Here is a 23,618-nt window from a genome sequence, read left to right on the forward strand (position 1 = left end):
ACAGAGGACCGAATTTATGTTTAAATATTTTGACAATTTTTTTGATGTAAGCTAACAATGAGCTTCCCCTGTCTGAAAGACAAGCAGCCGCCACCTGCTGTCCACACGGGTGGACAGATGTGGTATTTTGTTCTAACAGTCTCGGTCAGGGTGAATGTAGTAAAGTCTATTAATGCACGTAAGTACATATTTAAGCTGCTTCACTTTGCCAGTCATTTTATGCAACCTCTGATTTTAGCTCCATTATATGTCAGAGAAAAATACTGCACTTTTAACATATTTATATTTAACTGACAGTTTCAGTTACTTTTCAGATTATAATTTTCCATAGCTCTCAGGTGCATTTGGTGATTTCCAGGTGTTTCCAAATGTGATAAATATTTGTGATAAATTCAAGAACGACATTTTTCTGAGTGGAATTCGTTTAAAATTCTCTTAGTTTTTAATATAAATGATCTGTACAAATTGGTTTGGATTGGCTGAAAAAACATTATGATTAAAGCAGGCCTGTTTAGGAGGTTTACTTTTAGATGATGTAGTCTTGTAGTCAGTCCACAACAACAAATTAGAGATAAGATCACACAATTGAAACAGGAAGCTGATAGTAAGCAATTGCTGAAAAAACTTAAATAACACAGACTTAACAAGGATCCCACTTTTGCTAAGCTTATCACTCTGCCTTTTTTGTTGTTCAACATATGCATCTACCTTAGTGTGATCTTAGTTTAGGTGCAGCCTGAAAAGGCTTCTGGTTGGACTATAACCATTACACCAGGGGTGTCAAACTCATTTTAGTTCAGGGGCCACATTCAGTCCAGTGGGATCTCAAGTGGGCCAGACCAGTAAAATAATAACAGTGAAAAAATAAAATTCTATTATGATCAGGTTTACATCTACAAAGTTTCCTTAAAAATCTGAATAACATGAGCAACTTGAATTGTCTTAAGAAAAACAAGTGCAATTTTAACAATATTGTAAAGCTCAGAAATTAAAATAATTTATGTTGAAGGAATGTAAGGTTTAACAATGGAATAATTTACAGGGAAGAAGTTAATTCAGGTATTTGTTAAAAAAAATATATATTGACAGTGTTTACACAAATAACTATGTACATTTATGTTTGCAGAATTATTATTTACACATATACACATTTAATTATTTTCATTTGTTATATATAAGCAACTTAAATAACCTGCTGAATGTGCCTTTTCTACATCACTTACATTTACCAATCTAGGTACTGTTAGTTCCTGATTGGCTGCTTCGGTCATGTGAGACGATGTTTCAGGAAGTGTTGTTGTAGCTGTTACGGTACATGAAAAGACAGATTTGTCTTGGCAGAGGTCTGTGCTCTCCGAGTGCTTTTTTTGTTTGAATTATTGGTTTCATGTGTCTATTTGTTGTTATCAGTGTGTTGCTAGGTCACTAATATTACTTGTTAGACATGATTATTAACATTATCGTTCTGTGAACTGACAAGTACATTTATCATTATTTACATGATGGTGGAAGAGTGAGTAAACTGTAGACATTATAGCCTGAAAGGACATGTTTGTAAAATTTGGTCCTATGGGTGAAAGAAAAGGGAAAAAAAATAAAAATAAATTAGGCATCAAGAAGATTGGAACCACTTATCTAGATAAATATGTAAAAAGTGTCATTTATAGTTTAACCATGCTTTCATTATGCAATTATACTTTACACACAGTACAAAAAAACTAACAAATGTGATCTTTTTCACTTCTGTGTTTGTAGTTCACTATGTTGCGTGCTGTAGGGGTTCTTTGGATCTTATCTGCATTGGTCTGTGTGGGAAGAGGCCATCACCATGAAGGTCATGGTAGTTCAGATCAGACAGACCAACACACCACAGTTCCCAGCAGCACCAACACTGTCTCACTGGTGAAATCAGCAAACAAAGACTTTGCCCTCCGTCTGTACACAAACTTAGCAAACCATGCTGATTCACAAGGCAAGAATATCTTCTTCTCACCTGTAAGTGTGTCTGTAGCCTTGGCTGCCCTGTCCGTCGGAGCACGAGGTGAAACCCATGAGCAGCTTTTCACTGGTCTGGGTTTCAACAGCTCTCTGCTGACCCAGACAGATGTAGATCAGGCCTTTCATTCACTTCTGAACAACAATGGATCCCAAGAAGATGCCAGTCAAGGCACCGCTGTGTTTGTGGATGACCAATTCAAGACTCAGCCTGAGTTCCTGGACGTCCTGAAGCAGTCCTACTTTGCAGATGGGTTCACTGTTGACTTCAACCAGAGCACAGAAAGTGCAAACACCATCAATAGGTATGTGGAGGAGAAGACCCACGGTAAGATAGACAAGATGGTTGAAAGCCTGGATGAAGACACAGTCATGTATCTCCTCAGCTACATCTACTACAAAGGTACATGTTTAATGATTCTATCATTGTGATTAAGGTGACCTCTGTAAGTCTGATAACCTTAATTTCAAAGTAAAATAGGAATAATTTCTTGAGGTTTTTTTCCTTGTGTGAAACAGGAAAGTGGGCATCACAGTTTGACCCTCAGCTCACCAAGGAAGATGAATTCACAGTTAATGAGAACACCAAGGTCATTGATCTATTCATTTTGGAAAAGATGGAAGTTACAACACAGATTGTCTCTGGTATGATTCAGTATGCCTTATTCTGTTGTGGATTCTTTAAACATTTTCCAGGTTTCAGTGCAGATGATGAATAAGGAGGACGGGTTTGATACCAGCTATGATCGAGAAATCAACACCAACGTCCTCCACCTTCATTTCACCAACTCCTATTCCATGTTGTTGTTGTTGCCTGATGACATGGCCACACTGGAGAGAGTCATTAGCCCAAGTCATGTCCACAAATGGCTCAATGAGAGGTTTTCCCAGTGAGACAAAATTAACTGTTATTCATTTTTGTTATGCAATGTTTGAAAATATATGGAGAAGGAAACAAACTAAAACATTTTGTTATTTTGAAGGTTTTAATTACCTCCGCCAAGGAGGTTATGTTTTTGCCAGGGTTTGTTTGTTTGTTTGTTTGTTTGTTTGTCTGTCCGTTAGTGTGCAACATAACTCAAAAAGTTATGGACAGATTTGGATGAAATTTTCAGGGTTTGTTGGAAATGGGATAAGGAAGAAATTATTAAATTTTGGTGGTGATCGGGGTTGGGGGGGCCCACAGGGGGGGCCACTAATCAGCCTTGGCGGAGGACTGCGCTCTCAGAGTGCTTCTAGTTTTGTTATGAAACACTTGATAACAATAATAAGAGCCTTTGACTGACATATCAGCAAAAATATTTTTTACTCACTGATGATTTTTAAAGTGACACAAACCACATTTTTCCCTTCACAGGGAAATCAATATCTTCATTCCAAAGTTTTCCATCAAGACTTCCTACTCCCTGAAGGATGTGTTGAGGCAAATGGGGATGACAGACATGTTTAGTCATCAGGCAGATCTGAGTGGGATTTCAGAAAGACAGAAGTTGTTTGTTTCAGAGGTAACAACAAAGTATTAGAGAACACATATTTATGTTTTTCTTCCATGAACACTTTGTCAAATTTTTCCTTCATTTTCTTAAGGTTGTGCATCAAGCTTCTCTGGATATTGATGAGGTTGGAGGCAGCGCTGCAGCTGCCACAGGTGCTGTATTTCATTTTCTGAGCTACCCTCCCTATATCCCCGTCTTGAAGTTCGACCGTCCTTTTATGGTCCTCATCATTGAACGCAACACAGCAGACATCCTGTTTATGGGCAAGATAACCAACCCAACCATCTGATGGAGAAAACACAATGTGTTAAGCTATAAAATACTTCAGAAAACTGAATAAAATCCATACTTGTGAAAAAAACTACTGTTTGTTCACTAATACTTTATTTTTCTGGAATATTTCCGATATGAGTAACATTGTTTAAAAAAAAAACTAATCTTTTGGCATTTGTTAAAAAAGGAAGTAAAAATAAAGCGCAGGTAGATTCTAACACAAAAATAATCACATTGATATGGATAAGTTAAAAATGCAAAATGAAGCCAAAGAACTCCACAGATCAAATGACCAGATGATAATTTTTCATAGCTCTTGGGTGCATATAACCACTTATAACTGCTGGTTATTAAATGTGTCCACGCTTTGTACTGATGTCCACAGCAAGTTTATTCTTCACAGAAGATAGATGGTACACCGTGAAAACACCGTGAAAACTAAATACAAACAGAAAATTAAACAATGTTTCACTTAAATGTCATTCATACAAAACACGGTAAACATAAATTAAAAGTCACTGTTACCGTGTTTGCCTGGATAACCAACAGAAAAATGGGACGGGGTATAGTTTTCTCTGTTCGGACCTGCCAGATCTGTTTTTTCCTCGTGTTGTCCTTTGCTTCCGTGTTGAGGCCACATGACTGTACATGACCTTTGACCAGGACGAACTTACTTATTACAAATACTTATTTGACTTACAAAACAACTTTAATTACAACAAATCAGATATTTCAATAATGAAGTGTAAAATAAAATTAACCCAAAAAATCTAAAATATAATAATCAGGTTAATAAACTGCTGTGTTGCCATAGAAACTTGACAACCTGAAACTCTATCCGTTATACCACTTATTTCCAAATGTAATGAATGTTCGTAATAAATTGAGGAATGATGTTTTCTTCTGTGGGATTAGTTTAAAATTCTCCTTCATTTTAATCTTTAGAAATTGGTTTGATTAGCTGAGGTCATGAAAATTGGACTTTTTAAGTAAAGTTCGAATGAACTTAGCCTCAATCATCTAATATGAATCCAGAAACAGCATTTGTAATAGTAAAACACTCTAGTTTTTTTTTTTTTTAACTTTATCATTTTTCCGTTACAATTACATCTTTAAGGCAAATCTTATGCAATTCTTGACCCCCCCAATCCAGGTGGCATCCCCACAAATACATCCATATAGACACGCAGACAAAGAGAACACACACACACAAAAAAAAAAAAAAGACTCAAACCAATTTATGTTGATCATTTCGGTCATATCACCAACATTCTGGACCTCTTGCATAAGGAAAAAAAAAGTCCCAGTAGTCAGACTGTGGGCACTGAGAAGACTAGGATGGCAGTAGAAGAGTGAGGAAGAAAGAAAAAGGCATTAAATAAAAACAAGGAATCAGGAAAAAGGCAGGTTCTTGGTATGAATTATAAACTGTGACCAGGTTCTGTCATATTTATCCTCCAACCCACAGACTGTATACCTAATTTTTTCCAGGTCCAATCCCAACATCATCTCTCTAATCCAATGAACAGAGGCAGGAGGGTTCTTCCCCTTCCAGTTCAGTAATATCAGACGGCGGGCATGTAACGATGGAAAGGCAATTGCATTTTTGTGGAGATGAGACAAGTTTAGATCATCACTAACTACACCGAAGATGCCTATCAAAGGGTCAGGCTGCAGTGTTTTGCCAGGTATCGCTGGAAGTGATTGGAAGGTTGAAGACCAGAAACTATACAAAGATGGACATGACCAAAACATGTGTCCCAAAGAAACAGGAGAATATTGACATCTAGGACAGTTTGGTGCTACATTAGGGTATAATTTAGACAGTCTGTCATTATTATAGTGCAACCTGTGGACGACCTTAAACTGAATCAAACCGTGTCTGATACAGAGAGATGATGTATGTACAGTATATGCTGTATGGTATTTTTCCAGGTGTCTTCTGGTATTATTTCTCCAACTTCTCCTTCCCATGCTGCTTTGATTTTGTCCCACATTTGAGGACAGCTGTTCAGGATTAATGCATATATTTTTGATATTGCTCTTTTATTGAGCGGATTTACATTAAGGACTAAGTACAATAGGTCTTTAGAAGGTGGAGATGGATACTCTAGAAAAAATTTAGAGGCAAAACTCCGAACCTGCAGATATCTAAAGTAATGAGACTTAAACACTACTAGTTTTACAGTGCAGAGTAAAGCTCACATACAGACAGGATACTTAATTTGGAGCAAGTCTTTATTGAGTCCAGGGAACACAGGAAATACTACGAGGATTGAGAGTTCAAACAGTTGCATGTCTCCAATAGCCTTATCAGCACTGAGGCCAGGCAGCTCACCAGTATGAAGGCGAACACGGAGTAACGCCGTGTTCAGGAGTTCAGCCACAGCAGATGAACAGCCGATGAGGAGCATGCAACAGCTGAGTCAGGGATGGAAGAGGGGTCAAAACCATGAAAGCCAGACGAAACCAGGAGCAAAGACAGCAGACGTAGTGGGGGATGGAAGGCAGGTAGGTAACCTGGAGGCAGACGTGGTCATTGACTCATTGACCTTGTGGAGTTCAGAACTATTCAAATAATACATGAAGCAAAGAATAACTTACTACTGGGCAATATTCACGAAATGTTTTGTGAAAGAGAGGGAGGCTATGATTTACGGGGAAAATTTAATTTAAAGATTCATAAAGTACGCACTACATTAAAAAGTTTCTGTATCACCATCTGTGGAGTAAAATTATGGAACAAATTGTGTGTGGAGATAAAACAAATATCAAACATAATTCAGTTTAAAAAAAGATATAAAGAATTGATTCTCGAGAGGTACAGTATTTAATAATGACAGTGAGGCCTGTTTGTTTATGGATGATGTTGTACTGATAAATATGTGTAATTATTGAAGAAAACAGTTGAATTGTTGAGTCTGTATGACTGCACTGCCATGAACATACTGTTGTGAATAATTCAGTTACTGCATTATGGATTGTTGTGGTTCGATGCTAAAATTAGGAAAATAGTATTGTTTGATTGCTGTATTAAGTTAATGATAAAGGAATAAAAGCACTGAGGGGTAGGATAAAATAAGTTTATACTTCTTCCTACCCCTTTTCGACCATGCAATATTCAGACTTGTATGTGCGTGAAGATGGATTCTGTCCATTTTAATGTTATTTTGGTTTGTCTTAATTGGCTTTGTTTTGTTTTATTTTGTGTTACGCTCGGTCTAGGGGTTGCCAAGACGCAACATGAAATGAGACTCCCCTCCCTCCATGTCCCTTAACAAACAGGGCAAATTATCAAAAATGACCAGCAGCCACAGCACTGCAGGATGAGATATTTACAAAAAAAAAGAAAAATTAAATCAGGTAAGGGAATCAAAATGTTCTACAAAAACAAACGAAGGAAACCAAAATACATCAACCTTACCAAACAAAACTTAAAGAAAAAGATTACCCTCCTTGTATCACTAGGTTTACATAGTTCTAACAAAAAATGACAAATGGCTGGTCTGCACACAGGGGAGGATGGAATGAGAGGAGCCTCTGGAGGAATGACGATCTGTCCTTTAAATTTCCCAGCTCAACTCCAAAGCACCAGTCAGAAGCAGCCAGCACACCAACACCACTCCTGCAGCTCATCCTCAATCAGCTGCTATCTGTTGGAGGGAAAAAAAAACAGAACAAATCCACACACAAGGAAGAGAACAGAAAAAACTACAAAAATACAACAATCACAAATGGCACAGCACATTACAGAATCAACAAAAAAATACTAACCCTTAACATTTGTTTCTTCACATGTTTGAAATAAATAAATAAAGGACAAAGGGCAGGTAGGTTACCAGGAGGCAGGTAGACATGGTCAGGCAGACAGGTACGATCAGGTTCAGAAACAGGCAGGAGCATAATGCTGGATAGTCTCACACGAAGCAGAAGAACAATCTGACAATGAACAGAAGACAGAGAGGTGAATATATACGCCCCACCTGATGAGCCACAGCTGCGCACACAGGTGAGTGGAATCAGCTGATGAGGAGGTGTGCCTGAGTTAAAGGGCCAGAGAGAGAAAAAGAGCAGCAGAACCCCCCTCAAGGGACGTCCTCTGACATCCCCAAAACAATTAGACCAGGAACGGGAGGGTGGAGGGGGTCTGGAGGAGGGTTAATACTCTTCAGAGAGCCCCTCCTCTTCAGGTCTGGGCACCTCCTCCTCCGACAAAGACTCCTGCCTTAACTGGACTGGGCCGTATTTGGCCCCCGGGCCGCATGTTGGACACCTGTGCACTACACTGAACAAATATAGTGGTCATGCAAATAAGAGGCTTAGTCAGAATAAACAAAACCAAAGTTCAGCTGATTTGATCTGTTTATAATATGAGACATCTACCCTCTGTTCTGCCTGAGCTTCAGTGTCTGTGGTTGATGAGACATAAAATACAACCAAGAGCAGGCAAGTCATCCAAAATATTATCTCATATTATTTATTTTAATGCAGTTTTCTCTATAATATGCTGAGATTGAAAATGGGAAATCTTTAAACAACACGGCGCATCAGATCAAATGCATTTTGCACATAATAACTTTTTTGTTGTTAGTTTTCATTATCACTGACTGTTGAATTAAGTTCTTTTAAATAGTGTAATTGGATGCTCTAAGATATGATCATATGTTGTTTTTTTATTGATAAAAAAAAGAAAAAGTGAAATTAGTTTAAAGGCAATTTTGTGTTTAAGACACATTTTGTCACTGGATAAATGATCTGCTTTAACAAACTGACCCAAATGGAGGAGGGGGCTGTTATAAATATAGGAAAATAACAATGTATGAATTTGTGAATTCATTTTCCTAATCAAAATAGTAGAGTGATTGTCTTGACAAATTTCTAAATGTTGACAAAAGCCTTATTAAATGCAGAGGAGCAGCATCTGACATAAGGACGAAAAACAGCATCTACGACGAAAATGATGATGGGAAAGACATAAAAAGATGAAAATGACCAAAAAAGCTGAAGCAAGAACATTATGTAACAAAATGAAAATGCACAAGATGTAAACAATTTAGAATATATAGTGTTTTGACAGCAAAAGCATAATCCAGTCATGTGTTTGATTATGTAAATGTATTACCTCTGCCAGGAGGTATTGTGATCACTTTGCTTTGTGTGTTTGTTTACGTGTTTGTTTGTGGGTTTGTTTGTTAGCAGGATAACTCAAAAAGTTATGGATGGATTTTCATGAAATTTTCAGGAAATGGCACAAGGAAGACATGATTAAATTTTGGTGGTGATCGGGGGGGGGCACAGATTTGTCTTGGCAGAGGTCTGTCCTCCCTGAGTGCTTTTTTTTGTTTGAATTACTTGTTTCGTGTGTGTTTGTTGTTATCAGTGTGTTGCTAGGTCACAAATATTACTTGTTAGACATGATTATTAACATTATCGTTCTGTGAACTGACAAGTACATTTATCATTATTTACATGATGGTGGAAGAGTGAGTAAACTGTAGACATTATAGCCTGAAAGGACATATGTTTGTAAAATTTGGTCCTATGGGTGAAAGAAAAGGAAAAAAATAAAAAATAAATTAAGCATCAAGAAGATTGGAACCACTTATCTAGATAAATATGTAAAAAGTGTCATTTATAGTTTAACCATGCTTTCATTATGCAATTATACTTTACACACAGTACAAAAAAACTAACAAATGCTGTCTTTTTCACTTCTGTGTTTGTAGTTCACTATGTTGCGTGCTGTAGGGGTTCTTTGGATCTTATCTGCATTGGTCTGTGTGGGAAGAGGCCATCACCATGAAGGTCATGGTAGTTCAGATCAGACAGACCAACACACCACAGTTCCCAGCAGCACCAACACTGTCTCACTGGTGAAATCAGCAAACAAAGACTTTGCCCTCCGTCTGTACACAAACTTAGCAAACCATGCTGATTCACAAGGCAAGAATATCTTCTTCTCACCTGTAAGTGTGTCTGTAGCCTTGGCTGCCCTGTCCGTCGGAGCACGAGGTGAAACCCATGAGCAGCTTTTCACTGGTCTGGGTTTCAACAGCTCTCTGCTGACCCAGGCAGATGTAGATCAGGCCTTTTATTCACTTCTGTACAACAGTAGATCCCAAGAAGATGCCAGTCAAGGCACCGCTGTGTTTGTGGATGACCAATTCAAGACTCAGCCTGAGTTCCTGGACGGCCTGAAGCAGTCCTACTTTGCAGATGGGTTCACTGTTGACTTCACCCAGAGCACAGAAAGTGCAAACACCATCAATAAGTATGTGGAGGAGAAGACCCACGGTAAGATAGACAAGATGGTTGAAAGCCTGGATGAAAACACAGTCATGTATCTCCTCAGCTACATCTACTACAAAGGTACATGTTTTATCAGTTCCTCTTCATTTTCAGGTCATTTCCACAACTCTAATATACTTTATTTAAAAATATCAATATCTGTTATGATTAATTTTTCCTTCTTCTGTGAAACAGGGAAATGGGCAACACCTTTTGACCCTCAGCTCACCAAGCAGGACATGTTCACAGTTGATGAGAACACCCAGGTCAGTGGTGCATTTTATTATCTACCACCAAGTACCTTATGTAATGCCTCCCCTTTGTCTATCCACGCGTCCATTCCTCAGCAGGATTACTTAAAACCTACTGCATCAGTTTTCACAAACATTGGTGGAACAGTAGGGCATGGTCCAAGATCAAAACCTTTTTGGAGGAGTTCTGTCATATGTGTCTGAAATTGTTTTTCATATTCTTTAACACTGGAAAGCACCTGGCTAAGTTCAAACCCAAAATTTAACTAGTTGATTGAAAATGCAAATAAGATAACCACCAAATGGGACTAAATGATAAATTAGAATGAAGGAATGCATCAGCTGTATTTGCCCTTGTGAGTGTGGTGATCGACATTTAAGGCCTGTATACACCCCACATGAACTACAAAGAATGACACCATTCTTTTCCTCAGCCCTGACTGGAGAGATCTTGCTGCTTGTTCTTGATACATCATGTTTGCAGAACTTTGTTCTTGTGTGGTGTGTGACAACTAGACTACTTGTTTGTTACACCAAACAAGGAATATTGTCAAATGAAAAAAATAAAGGAAAAAAATGAAAAATAAGGATAAATATGTAAACATGCAGCAAGCAGTAAATCTCAAAAGCAACAATTTATTTCGGTTAATGAACTACTGCCCCAGTTTCTTTATCTTTAAACCACCTTGGTACTAAAACTCTCCAGTTATCTTGGACAAAAAGTTGCGTGTTCTAGAGATTTTTTGACCAACGGTGGCTCTGGACTACTCCATGTCGGCTGCTTGCCAGAGGGGGGGTCATGTAACTTAAATTAACTCACCAGTTATGTTTCGGATGGAAGGACCAAACCAGGAGAAAGGAAGAACTCACCAAAAAGAAGGTTTGAGGTTTTAAAAAGTTAAAAGAAAGCTTGATTTATTGCTTCAGGCAAAAATAGAAAAAGTTACAAAAAAGACTATTTGTCTCAGAGAGAAAAAGAAAGCAAAAAAAAAAAAGTTTCCTCTATTTCTTTTTATAGTCTTTAGTGACTCTTGGAGACTTCCATTATTCAATGACATCATTCGCCGTTATTATTGGTTAATGGTAGTTACTGGGCAGAACATGTCAGTCACTCCATAAGCTAATTTTAAGAAAAGCACATGCTCAAAATTCATCTGAGTTTAACAAGCGCCTTGGACACCTGTCAATCAAACCAACTGCATAGCTGAACCACAAAGAGTTTTCAGAAAGTGTGTCCTTTCTTAACACCTGCACAATTAGGTTAGCATTTCTTGACCTCAAAAATTCCCCAGGTTCATAATCTGGTTTTTCTGCTCGACTGTTACTTTCCAAAGATGTAAAATTAGATCTGTTATGTAGAATCTGACCTTTTCTCCAAGTTCAACACAGACAGGTGTGAGTTCATCTAAACCACACACAAATCAAACCTTTCACTGACTGTTCAGTACAAATAAGGATACAAAATACAGTTAAAAATTGTAAATCAGAATATGACAACTTAGATCTGCAAAAATAAAAAGAACAAAAGCATCTGTAATGCAAAGATTAAGCAAACAACTTATAACATTACATTTCCTCTTCCTCCTTTCCATTTTGGTTCATGATGTATGATTTATGATGTTCATCCGACATTTTTTAGAGCAAGATTTAAAGTCGCACATTCAACTTTCATTTAATGTAAGATACGTCTTACAAATAAATAAACTGCAGTCAGTGCTTGTACAAACTGTGATTTTAAACAGAAACATTATCCCAGAAAAAGGAAGAGAATAAAGGCCACAATTTGAGGTTTAATATCATCGTAATAACAACACACTAAGAAGCAACAATAGACAACTTAGAATACAGAGCAGTGTTCAGAATTCTATCATGCATTCTTCTTACTCTTAATGTTTTGTTTTTTTTTGTGGAATAATGTTCATTTTCCAGGTTCCAGTTCAGATGATGAATATGGAGGACACTTTTGATGTGTATTATGATCAAGCGATTAACACATCAGTGCTCCACCTCCCTTTCACCAACTCCTACTCCATGCTGCTAATGTTGCCTGATGACATGGCCACACTGGACAGAGTCATTTGTCCAGGTCATGTCACCAAATGGCTTCAACGGATGGAATCCAGGTTAGACAACAGTTGAAATGTTTCTGTTTTTGTTATGAAATATTCTGCAGTTGGTGATAAAAGCTGAACTAAAACAACATGTTATTTGAGTTTGAAGCTGACACAACCCACATTTTTCCTTTTATAGCAAATATGAGATTTTCATTCCGAAGTTTTCCATCAAGACTTCCTACTCCCTGAAGGATGTGTTGAGTCAGATGGGGATGACAGACATGTTTGGTGATAAGGCAGATCTGAGTGGGATTTCAGAAGGACAGAAATTGGTTGTTTCAGAGGTAACAACAAAATTTTACTCTCCTTCTTACTTCCATCAACCCTTCATCTCACTCTCACTCCATTTTTCCTCAGATCGTACATCATGCTGCCCTGGATGTTGACGAGGTTGGAGCCACCGCTGCAGCTGCCACAGGCATCGAAATCACATTTGCGTCCCTCCGCTTCATTCCTGTCTTGAAGTTCAATCGTCCTTTTATGGTTCTCATCACTGAACGCAACACAGAAGACATCCTGTTTATGGGCAAGATAATCAACCCAACCATCTGATGGAGAAAACACAATGTGTTCAAATATTAAATAAAACAGAATAAAGTTTGTTCTGTGATCTTTAAGGCATGTACTTCAATGTGTATGAATCCTTGTGTTTGTTGTTTGTGTTTGTCAAAAAAAAAAAAAAAAGATTAAACAGGGACCTTCCAAGCAGACGATTACTTTAAAAAGTCACATTAATATATTTTTTTTAAAAATTGGCATTGAAGCCAAAAAAATCTAATGAATGCAGTTCAAAGCTAGTTTATGTATACAGTACTTGTAATATTTTACACAACCATAAATATTAATTTGAAATATTTGTGGAAAAATCTTTTTTGTGTTTAAATATGTATGGCTGCATCTGATAGGCACAAAAATATGCAAAAGATTAAAAAACATATATATGATAATGAGAAAAAATATCCAAACTAATTTCTCTGCAGTTTCAACATGTCATGCCTTGGGTGTGTTCCATTATCTTGCTGAAACACGCTTTGTACCTCGATGGAACAGAGCATAAAGATTGGACTGTGGAGCAATGGAAGATGGTCATGTGGTCTGATGAGTCCAGAATGACCCTGTTCCAGAGTGATGGGTGCATCAGGGTAAGAAGAGAGGCAGATGAAGTGATTACCCATCATGCCTACTGCCTACATACAAGCCTGTGGGGGCAGTTCTGTGATCTGGGGTTGGTTCAGTTGGTCAGGTCTAGGTTCAATGTTGTGTTCAAAGAATGAGGTCAGTGGATTACCTGAATACACAGAATGACCAGGTTATTCCATCAATGGATTTTGTCTTCCCTGATGGCACAGGCATATCCCAAGATGACAATGCCAGGATTCATGAGGCTCAACTTGCGAAAGAGTGATTCAGGGAGCGTGAGACATCATTTTCACACATGGATTGGAATTCAGACCTGAACCCCTTTGAGAATCTTTGGGATGTGCTGAAGAAGGCTTTGCACAGTGGTCAGACTCTCCCATCATCAATACAAGATCTTGGTGAAAAATGAATGCAACACTGGATGGAGGTAAATTTTGTGACATTGCAGAAGCTTATCGAAACAATGCCACAGCAAATGCATACCGTAATCAAAGCTAAAAGCGGTCCAACGAAATATTAGAGTGTGTGACCTTTTTTTTTTTTTTTTTTTTTGTGGCGACTTTTTTTTTTTTGGCCAGGCAGTGTGTATCTCTTGGTGGATATTTTTCCATGTACGTTTAGGCCTCTCATCCACATGTAGATGCTGTTTTAGGTTACGAAAATATAGATTTTTGAAAATGCCTTTCATAGTGAAGATTTTTAAAAACACTGGATTGCGTATACTACACTTTGACCACCTGAACCAACACTTAACATAACTGAAGTTTCTAACTTAACTTGTTGCTGCTGAACTTCATGACTTCTACATTTGTTACATGCAAAATTGTCAGTGTTTGCAGTTTTAAGTTACGAAACTATGGTGTACTTTGAGCAGGGCCAGATTAACACTTCATTGTACCCTGGGCAACAATATTCAAGGGCCCCATCATCACAACCCCAGGATCCCTATAATCTGGCAAAATACAGAATAAGTTCCAGGAATATATGTAAACATACCCCATACTCCAATATCTAACTATTATCAATTGCATTTTGATGTACAAATGTGTAAATGCTCGTAGAACTATAAGTGCACCACTACAGCCTCTTGTCAAGGCCACTCACTTGCATATGATGATATGAAAACAAAACACATCCTCATCATCAGTATGATCTAAAATTGATCCACTACATTAGAAAGAGAGGGAAGTGTCCTCCATTTTCACAAAAAATAAATAAACCATTTCCAAAGTATCCAGTATTTATTTAAGAACACTTTTTGCCAACACCAATGTATTGAATCGTCAGAAAAAGCCCACAGACAAAACACAAACATAATCTGATAGAATCAGATATGAATTTTAAACAGAAATCCCCTTGTCACCTCAGAATTCAACAAGAGAGTTAAAGTAAGTGCAATGTAAACATCTTGAAATCTGCTTTCTCTCAACAATAAACATATCTCAACATTTTCATGGAGCCACCACAAGGAAAAAATAAATATAATGTAGTATAATCTGATAAAATAAACATTTTGGTCCCAGTTTAACTTTTAAACAGAAAACACATCACAATTCAAGGCATGTCAAGGCAAGGGTTAAACATTTGAATACTAAATACTACATATACTAAATACTATAAACCAGTGCCGGCTGCTCGTCTTTTAGACAGGGGAAGCTCACTGTCGGCTTACATACAAAAAAAAAAAAAAAAAAAGAATTAAGAAAATGCTCAGTAACCTTATCGTACCAAGTAGGCGTCTTTTTCAGGGACTGGACCAGTGTCCTCTCAATATCCAGTAGACCTAGGCTGCTTAGATTGCCTTGGCTCATTGTGTTGTGGGTGTCAGACTTCAGCCTTTTTAAACTACAGATGCTCCTTTCACTCCGACCTAGCCGACAGTTTGATTGATTTAACTATCTACAAAACGATATTAAACTCGAACAAGAAATGATTAAATTATGGAACTGAAACAAGAAAACGCTGAAACTATGTTAAATTGAAACAAGGAAGTACAATGAGTGTGTTTTATTTACAGTGCAAAAAATGAACGAGTAATTTCGTAGTACTTTCTCTCTTGATTTCCCAGCAGAATGTGTGACGGTATTAAACTGAACTGTGTCAGTGAAGGAGCAGATCTGAAAACAGCTGTCAGTCAAACGGGATTCAGCCTTTCGACTGATCCTCCAATCAGCACGTGGGATTCTGGCATAGCCCGTTCGAGCTCCGCCCACAGCTCCATTCTCCCTCAGAGACACCCGGTGTCCGGGGGCGGGACAACATCGTGGCATTTATCCAATTACCGTCCAGTTTTGACGCAATGAAAAAAACTGTTCCATTCAGTCCCGTTGAAGCCCAGAGACGGACACAGTCTACGGACAAATGCACTGAGCAGAGATGGAGGAGAAAACACAGACACGGGAATGTATGAGAAGTGAACAACATCGCGTCCGTTGGTTTGTGATAAAGCTGATTTGAACGAACTCATCTTTGAGATGAACGTGTTCTAACACATTTGTAGTCAATAAAATGTCAACACAACCGAACATATTTAACCATTTAATTTTCATCATTTTAGGGGAAGCCGGGCTTCCCTTGCAGTCTATGAGAAATCGCCACTGATATAAACATCTGGAAAACCGTCAATTTCTCTCAAAGAAATACTTATCTGACCAATACTAAACTTCCCACTTAGCTGCTTCTCCATGTTTGCAATGTTTGATTCGCGTACGTCGCGTAGTTCTTGACGTCTCACATCCCGCTCAGTGCACGCACGTTGATTTGCGTCACCGCTGATTGGCTTTTTGGACTGACCAATGAGGAGAGGGTCTCAGCTCACGGTCACAGACAGCAGGAGCAGGGTTTCTGTGCAGTGCAATGGCTCCGGGCAGCGGACAGTTTCATTTATAAGCAAAAGATAACCAGATATTTTCGTTATGCCCGAGCTACCCAGGGCCCTTCAGAGGTCGCGGGCCCCTGGGCAATTGCCCAGTTGCCCATATGGTTAATCCAGGCTTGACTTTGAGGTTTTTTGTTTTTTTTTTGCTATTTTGTGGTGTGGTTTTTGTGTTGTAGTGTGGACAATTAAAAAAAAAAAACTAAGGTGGAAAAATATCTGTAGTAATCTTGTTTTATAAAAATATCTGTATTAGTTTGGACATAGCATAAGATCTTCCATGCTGTTTTACTTGTTAAAAACTGCAGCTATGTGACTGTTAAATGCAGGTCGTTGGAGAATGTACAACTCTACATTTTAATATTCACTGTTTTCATCAAGTCCACTGCTGTGCCACTTTGAGAACCTGGCCAATGAGCTTTCAGTTGAACTTAGTTATGAAGACATCAGGTCAGCGATGGTTAAATATGGTGTCCATATAGAGGTAAATCCAGGACTTTAAATCATATGAATAACTTTCCATTTATCCTGAGAAATGCTCCTGTGGTTGTAACTTTGGTATCCCTGTTTTTCCTGCAGGTAGAAAGAGAGTCGGTACAGACCACATACACAGAGAATGACCGCTCTATGTTGCGATATGTTTACGACTGTGTCTTTTTTGTGGCACGGAAACCCACAGAGGTTTATCTGAATGTTCAGCAAGACGACCAACAACAGAGTTTACCACCTGCTGCTAAGTCACCACGGCGAGATGATACAGCCAGCCTGACGTGACAGAAAATCCTGTGATAGCAAAATAAACTTAAAGGAGCACATTGGACAATTGTGCCGGAAGAATGAAAGACTGAAAAGGCAAAAACATGGACAAAGAGGGAAAACAAATCAGTGGAAGAAATTTTGTCACTTATATTTTTTTTAGTAATTCATGACATGTCATTCTCAGTTGGAAACACGCAAAGGATCTGACCCTGGCTACAACTGTAAATTTTACTTTCACAAATCTGAAAATATCATCAGCTGAAGTTATATACTCTCAGAAAAAGTAAAATGATGTGTGTGCATGAATTTACAGATTATGCAGTGAATAAGAGTCCATCAATCACTGGGATTAACCCTTTCATGCATAGTGGTCACCACAGTGGACAGCTGTTCTATTTATTCATTTTGTATTATTTATTGGTTGATTTAATAGGGATCATGGATATTTATCCAATCCAACTTTATTTGTAAAGCACTTTAAAACAACCACAGTGGACCAAAGTGCTGTACAGAAGAATAATCAAAACCAAAACAGAAGAATAAAGAATTTGTTGTTTCAGTTCCATATCAGCTGATCCAGTGGACGCTTATGCACCATCCCATACACTGACATTCATACCATTACTGTAACGTTGCTGTTTATGAAAAGTTACATGCTAATGCTAATTGTTAATAGACTGTAATTAACATTTTTGTTTTGTTTTCTTAAATAAAAAGCTGTTTTTTTTGCATATTATCTCCATGAAGGTATGCTAAAATGTGAGAAAAGATCAGATTAGCAGAATTAAAAATGTTTTTATTTCATCGTTTTCTCACAGTAAATCAGTAAATACATGTTTCTTTGGGTCTAAAATTAAACACATCGTCTTCAGCTGAGTGGACACTTTTGTAACTCCATCAAAAATAGGTTCATGAAAAATCAATTGCATTGTTTTTTGTTTTTTTTTTTCATGCCTAAAGAGGAATAAAAACACTGAGGAAAAAAAAAATCTTGATTAAGGTTCTTATAATTCATGCATGAAAGGGTTAAGAGGAGTCTACACATGACTGTCATTAATCTTCTAACCACGTCAATTACAAAACATCAAGATTCCTTCTAAGTCTTGCAGTCATTGTTGTCTGCAGTAACTGTCACTGCCTGAAAGTACTTTATATACATTTACTAATTAAATCTATTTATTTTTTCTACCATGGTGCCAATAACCATATTTGCATTCATCATTAGCAACTGCTGAGAATGTAATCGAAACTAATCTGCTTTTGAGGAAAAGTTGTTTTAAAGTTGTAAATTACTTCTTATTACACTTTGGAATAAAGTAAAACATTTTAAAACTTTCCAGATGTTTACTATTTTAAATTTTATATTGAATTTTCACACCAACATACTACCATTTTGTAATTTATTGCTGCTAATACCTATTAAACAGTTATATAGTTTTGCTTTTATGTTTTATTAGCTAAAGTATTCTAATATTTTTGCTGCCATTGATAATATGATTACTCAGAGATCTTAGCAGTCAGACATGTGGCCTGTAGGCCAACAGGGCTTCCAAAGGGTCCAATCTGGCCCATGGGATGAATTTGTAAAAAAAAAATAAAAATAAAATAAAAAAAAATAAATAATTACACAGAAATATTAACAATCAAGGGTGTCAGGGGGATGATGTGTTCAAAGGCAAATAAGACACCAAACAAAAAACATAGTAAATATCCTAAAAGTGGGTATGTTTTATTCAGAGACAATTATTTTATTATTCACATAAGGGATGTTCAGCCTCTGTTGTACCATGAAGGACTGTTGTGCTGCCTTTGTGGATACAGGTGGTGACAAATTTTAGCTTTATCCTGAGTAACAATGAAAGTCAAACTATGTGACAGTGTTTCAGGATGAGCTGAGAAGTATCACTGGTTCTTTAACCCTGTAAAGCCTGAACCATTAAATCAGTGACAGAAAATTCCAGCTCTTTGAAACCAGAGCCTTTATTGGTCCATCTACACATTTTTTTAACATCAATTTCCATGTATGATTTTCAGTTTTGTTTCATATTTGATACATCGGGTCTCAATGCTGAAAAATTATTATTTTTGAACAAACAAAAACATAATAAAACACAAACATGTCCAACAATTTGGCAATTCCTTTTCAAAACTGGCAAAGTTCTGCCTCCTGACAATCTTGTAGTGTCACTGGAAAAGCCTCTAGTGAATGAATTCCTCCCCCCTGGTGGATTATCAGTGTATTGCATGTATCTAATTGTAAACATCAGGCTTTTCAAGAAAAAAAAATATCACACTGATCATGTAGAAGGCTTCAAAACTCATGTATGAAATATGATACATTTGGCGTTATAGGGTTAATTACATGTTCCACCTCCATGAACAGGGGGTAGAACCACAAACTCCCTGACAATACACACAAAAACATTTCTGTTGCTCTGAAGACTACAAAGCTGTGACAGCGATACACTGACTGGAGAGCAGATACTCAGGATGCCTCTGACTGTGTGAGTGACATCCTCTACATCTGGTGACTTTGTGGTGTTGGCTTTTACGTAATGTTCACGTGTGGTGTGGCAGTACCTTGGTAACGGCCTCTTGGTTTTTACATACAAAGAAAGAAAACTACACTGTTGCTCATAAAGTTGGAATAATTTTGTTTTCAGGCACATTCTTTTTTTTTTTTGATTCTTTTTTATACACATCAATAATCACCTTTGACCAGGTGCAATGATTACACACTGAGTCCCAGTTACACTTTATTGAGAATAAATCACATTGTCACAATCATTTCATGAGAAAAGGTAAAGCTCTTTACAGTGTAACAGTGCATTTTCTCAATGACCTGTTGAATAAAGAAAATAAATGCCAAGATCTGCACAGAATAAAGCAATGAAAATGTTCCTCCGTTTTTAGGCAAAGCATGGATGCGAGAATGTCAAAGATGGGCATTGCAGTGAAGGGTGTCACTACAAGTGACCATTTTTGATCATATTTGGTGCATTTGCTGTTATACTGATGGTAAGTGAATGCATAGTTTTTCAAAAAGACCTAATTATCTTTAAAAAAAATAAATAAATGTAAGTATCATAACTTCAATTTTTTTTCATTTCTCAGGGGCTCCTCGGAATGCAGAAGTAAAAGGCACTCAAGACTGCCTAAATATGTAAAGCAGCAAAATGTGTATACATTATAAACTGTTACAATCATAAAGAATAAGTAACAAAAAAGTGCACTATATATGTGTTGTTGAAGTTCTTTGTCGTTAGATTCTTTATTGTTGATTTCTCTTCATCAGCTATGGAAGGAACTTCATGAAAATCTCTAAAACTCAGATCGAGAAAGTCAAGATAAAAGTTGATAAATACATCTATCAACTTGTATAGATGACATAAGTTGATTTTTTGTGTCACTTGGATTTTTATATCATTGTTCATTGTGTAAATTATAATAGAGTAAGAGAGAAAGTGAAAGTATCATTGGGTTTTTTTAACCAGTGAATCTGTGGAAAGTACATGAAACTAAAAGTAAAATTCAGTAAACCTGACACACAGTGGATCATTCAGCACTACTTCTGAAATATAAAATATCCAAGATAGGTGTGACTGTGTAAGTGTCCATGTGTACCACCTGTCAGAGTCACCTGAGGTGTAATCATGTGTACCTGGGATGGCTCATGGCTGGGATACTAAGCTGATGGACCTGTTGTTCTTGACAGTGTTGCTTCATCAGCTGCTTTTAGTGAAACACCTGATTTCTCCAAAATGAGACCTGTCAAGGAGGCAGGCTGTTAGCTGAGCAGCAGTCCACAGGATCTACAGTGTTACACCCCGGCCTAGGGGTTTACCAGGGCGAACATAATATTGCTCTAGTTTTGTCCCCTCCCAGCTCCCAAGCACACACGTCAGTCAAAAAATTAAAATTCACAAGATTTATTTTTTTAGCAACTAAAAAAGGATTAGGGGAGGGTTCAGATAAAACAACAACCAAAAAGTTTTCTTTGGAGTTCAAACTAATTTACCTAATCCAAAATAAATGCACGAAATAAAATACAGAAAACTAACCTAAACTCCCTAACCAAAAACAGGAGAAAACGGGAAAAACAAAAGAGCCGACCTCCGCTACCAGAAAAGGATCAAATGTACAAAAAGATTCTATTTACGACTATTTACAAAATTGTGAATTAGCACATGAAACACACGAAGACTGACGATCACACACAGGAACACACGGTTGGAAGCTGGCAGGAGGCAAGAGAGAGAGCAAACGGCTGGATCCAGGGCCATTTGAAGGGGCTGGGCAATCACTCTCAACCAATCAGCTTCCTGCAAAACAAACAGACACAAAAAGGGCACAGCACACCTACAGGACGGGGGAGAACACACAGAAACATATATACATATATACACGTAAATAAACAAATTATGACCCAGGGTCATAACAACAGTCAGATCTACACAATATGATGCAAAGTCGCTTGAATAAAGCAACAAAATCTTGAATTAAGCAAAAAAAATCTACCAATGGAACGAGAGAAAAATATCTTGGTAAGATTTCTTGAAATAAGAATTTTGAGGTCTAAATATCAGGTCTGCTGAGAGTCTGAGTTCTTTTAAGTAAAGGTTAAAGACTCACCTGTTCACTGCTGCCTTTGACTAAAAGGCTTTTGACTTTTTAAACTTTATATTCTCTTTGAAACTCTGCACTGCAACTCTTACTATAATATGTGTGTTTTTATTTTTATTTTATTCTATTTTTTTTTTTTTTTAATTTTATGTGTTTTCTTACTCGCTGTTTTTAATCACCTTTTACATGTTTCTTTTATAATGTTTTAAATGTGTTTCTTTTTGTTTCTTTTATTTCAATGTCCTGTGTGAAGCACCTTGAATTGCCTTGTTGCTGAAATGTGCTATACAAATAAACTTGCCTTGCCTATTGTCTAAAAATCAGTTATTGAATCTCACTGAAAAGTTACTCTTTAGGTGATTATGTCTTATTTTAAGTGTGATGAGATATTTTGACTCGAGAAAAAGACACTTGGTAAGATCTGGATTTTTGCAGTGTGTGATTCTGTTTGTGCAGCCAATGGGCTTTTTACACAACTCCACAACTTCCTGAAGTTAAACGAGCTCCTTTATTTCCTGTCTTTCATTATTGGACACACTGATTAATCCAGGTGTGTCTGCTACTTCTTGTTGTGACTACTGATTAATTAGGCACACCTGGATTAATCAGTGTGTCCAATAATGAAAGACAGGAAATAAAGGAGCTGGTTTAACTTCAGGAAGTAGTGGGGCTGTGTATAAAGCCTGTTAACAAACTGTGACACTAGTGCAGGGGTGGCCAACCCTGGTCCTGGAGAGCCACTATCCTGCATGTTTTAGATGGATCCCTCCTCCAACACACCTGATTCAAATGATAAGCCTGTCATCAAGCTCTGCAGAAGCCTGATAATGACCGTCAAGATTATTATCATTAACAAAAACTAACAAAATGACGAAAACTAGAATTGAAAAAACATTTTCATTAACTGAAATTAATAAAAATAAAAAATAAAACTATAATTAAAACAAAAAAATGATAACTAACTGAAACTATATTGTGTGCTTACAAAACTAACAAAAAATTATGGAAAAAATTCCTTTAGTTTTCATCTTTGTCAATGTCAAACTGATATGAAATTGATTTATTTCGCTCAAGCAACCTTAGCTGGAGGCACCATACGGCACTTCACGATCCGTCACTTCTAGTCACTTGTTTAGAGTCAGCTTCTCATCCCCACTCTACCTGGAAACATGGAGACTAAAGTTGGGAGAAAGCAGCAGAGTCCCATATGGGATTTATTTGAATATGACAGTGAAGAAGAGAAAAGATGAAAAAACCAAAACTAAACAAAAACTAAGCATTTAGAAAAAAAAACAAATAAAACAAAACTAATATAAACTAACAAACCTGCTCTCAAAACTAATTAAAACTAACTGAATTAGAGAATAAAAGTCAAAACTAAATAAAACTAAACTATAATGAAAAATCCAAAACTATTAGAACCTTGGCTGTAAGAGGGAAATAGCTAAAACATGCAGGATAGTGGCTGTCCAGGACCTGGTGGGACCTGAAAAGCCCGGACTGAGGTCACATAAGTCTTTCTTGTAAAAATCCTATCCTTTGTTGCGGTGAACTGCTAAACTCATCTCCAAATGGACCGTGTTCAGTGCCTCCTTTGCTGAAGCAGTCGTGCAGAGCTGTGCCATAAGTCCTCAAATCCACTGGTAAGCACTGGTGGTGAAGGGTACTCAGAAAGGCTCTGGACCGCAGCATTTGGACGGACTTGAAGAGATTCTGGAAAACTGTCCAGAATCCCAAACAACTCATTTCTGAATCAGCTGCCTGCTAAATTTGCTGTGTGTATTTCTCATTTCATTTCATTAAG

The 23,618-nt window shown here is 37.3% G+C and overlaps 2 protein-coding genes across 2 annotated transcripts; both read left to right on the forward strand.

Moving 5' to 3' along the window:
• Positions 1–1,295: 1,295 nt before the first annotated feature.
• Positions 1,296–3,828, forward strand: LOC115428913 (alpha-1-antitrypsin-like protein CM55-MS). Its single transcript, XM_030148161.1, has 6 exons — positions 1,296–1,343; positions 1,756–2,398; positions 2,515–2,585; positions 2,692–2,885; positions 3,353–3,500; positions 3,583–3,828. Exons 2-6 carry the CDS (start codon positions 1,762–1,764, stop codon positions 3,778–3,780), a joined length of 1,248 nt encoding a protein of 415 aa, XP_030004021.1. The 5' UTR covers positions 1,296–1,343; positions 1,756–1,761; the 3' UTR covers positions 3,781–3,828.
• Positions 3,829–9,065: 5,237 nt separating this feature from the next.
• LOC115428915 (hibernation-specific plasma protein HP-55-like) lies at positions 9,066–12,969 on the forward strand. Its single transcript, XM_030148162.1, has 6 exons — positions 9,066–9,078; positions 9,491–10,133; positions 10,248–10,318; positions 12,233–12,426; positions 12,554–12,701; positions 12,775–12,969. Exons 2-6 carry the CDS (start codon positions 9,497–9,499, stop codon positions 12,967–12,969), a joined length of 1,245 nt encoding a protein of 414 aa, XP_030004022.1. The 5' UTR covers positions 9,066–9,078; positions 9,491–9,496.
• Positions 12,970–23,618: the final 10,649 nt, after the last annotated feature.

The sequence above is a fragment of the Sphaeramia orbicularis genome, chromosome 11 (genome assembly GCF_902148855.1).
Source record: "Sphaeramia orbicularis chromosome 11, fSphaOr1.1, whole genome shotgun sequence".
Classification (NCBI taxonomy): domain Eukaryota; kingdom Metazoa; phylum Chordata; class Actinopteri; order Kurtiformes; family Apogonidae; genus Sphaeramia; species Sphaeramia orbicularis.

Excerpts from the sequence above, each read along its gene's own strand:
- LOC115428913 (XM_030148161.1), top strand. The coding sequence starts at position 1,762 with ATGTTGCGTGCTGTAGGGGTTCTTTGGATCTTATCTGCATTGGTCTGT. Across the intron at positions 2,399-2,514 it reads CAGCTACATCTACTACAAAG|GAAAGTGGGCATCACAGTTT; the intron begins GTACATGTTTAA and ends TGTGTGAAACAG. Across the intron at positions 3,501-3,582 it reads AGAAGTTGTTTGTTTCAGAG|GTTGTGCATCAAGCTTCTCT; the intron begins GTAACAACAAAG and ends CATTTTCTTAAG.
- LOC115428915 (XM_030148162.1), top strand. The coding sequence starts at position 9,497 with ATGTTGCGTGCTGTAGGGGTTCTTTGGATCTTATCTGCATTGGTCTGT. Across the intron at positions 10,319-12,232 it reads CAGTTGATGAGAACACCCAG|GTTCCAGTTCAGATGATGAA; the intron begins GTCAGTGGTGCA and ends TTCATTTTCCAG. Across the intron at positions 12,702-12,774 it reads AGAAATTGGTTGTTTCAGAG|ATCGTACATCATGCTGCCCT; the intron begins GTAACAACAAAA and ends ATTTTTCCTCAG.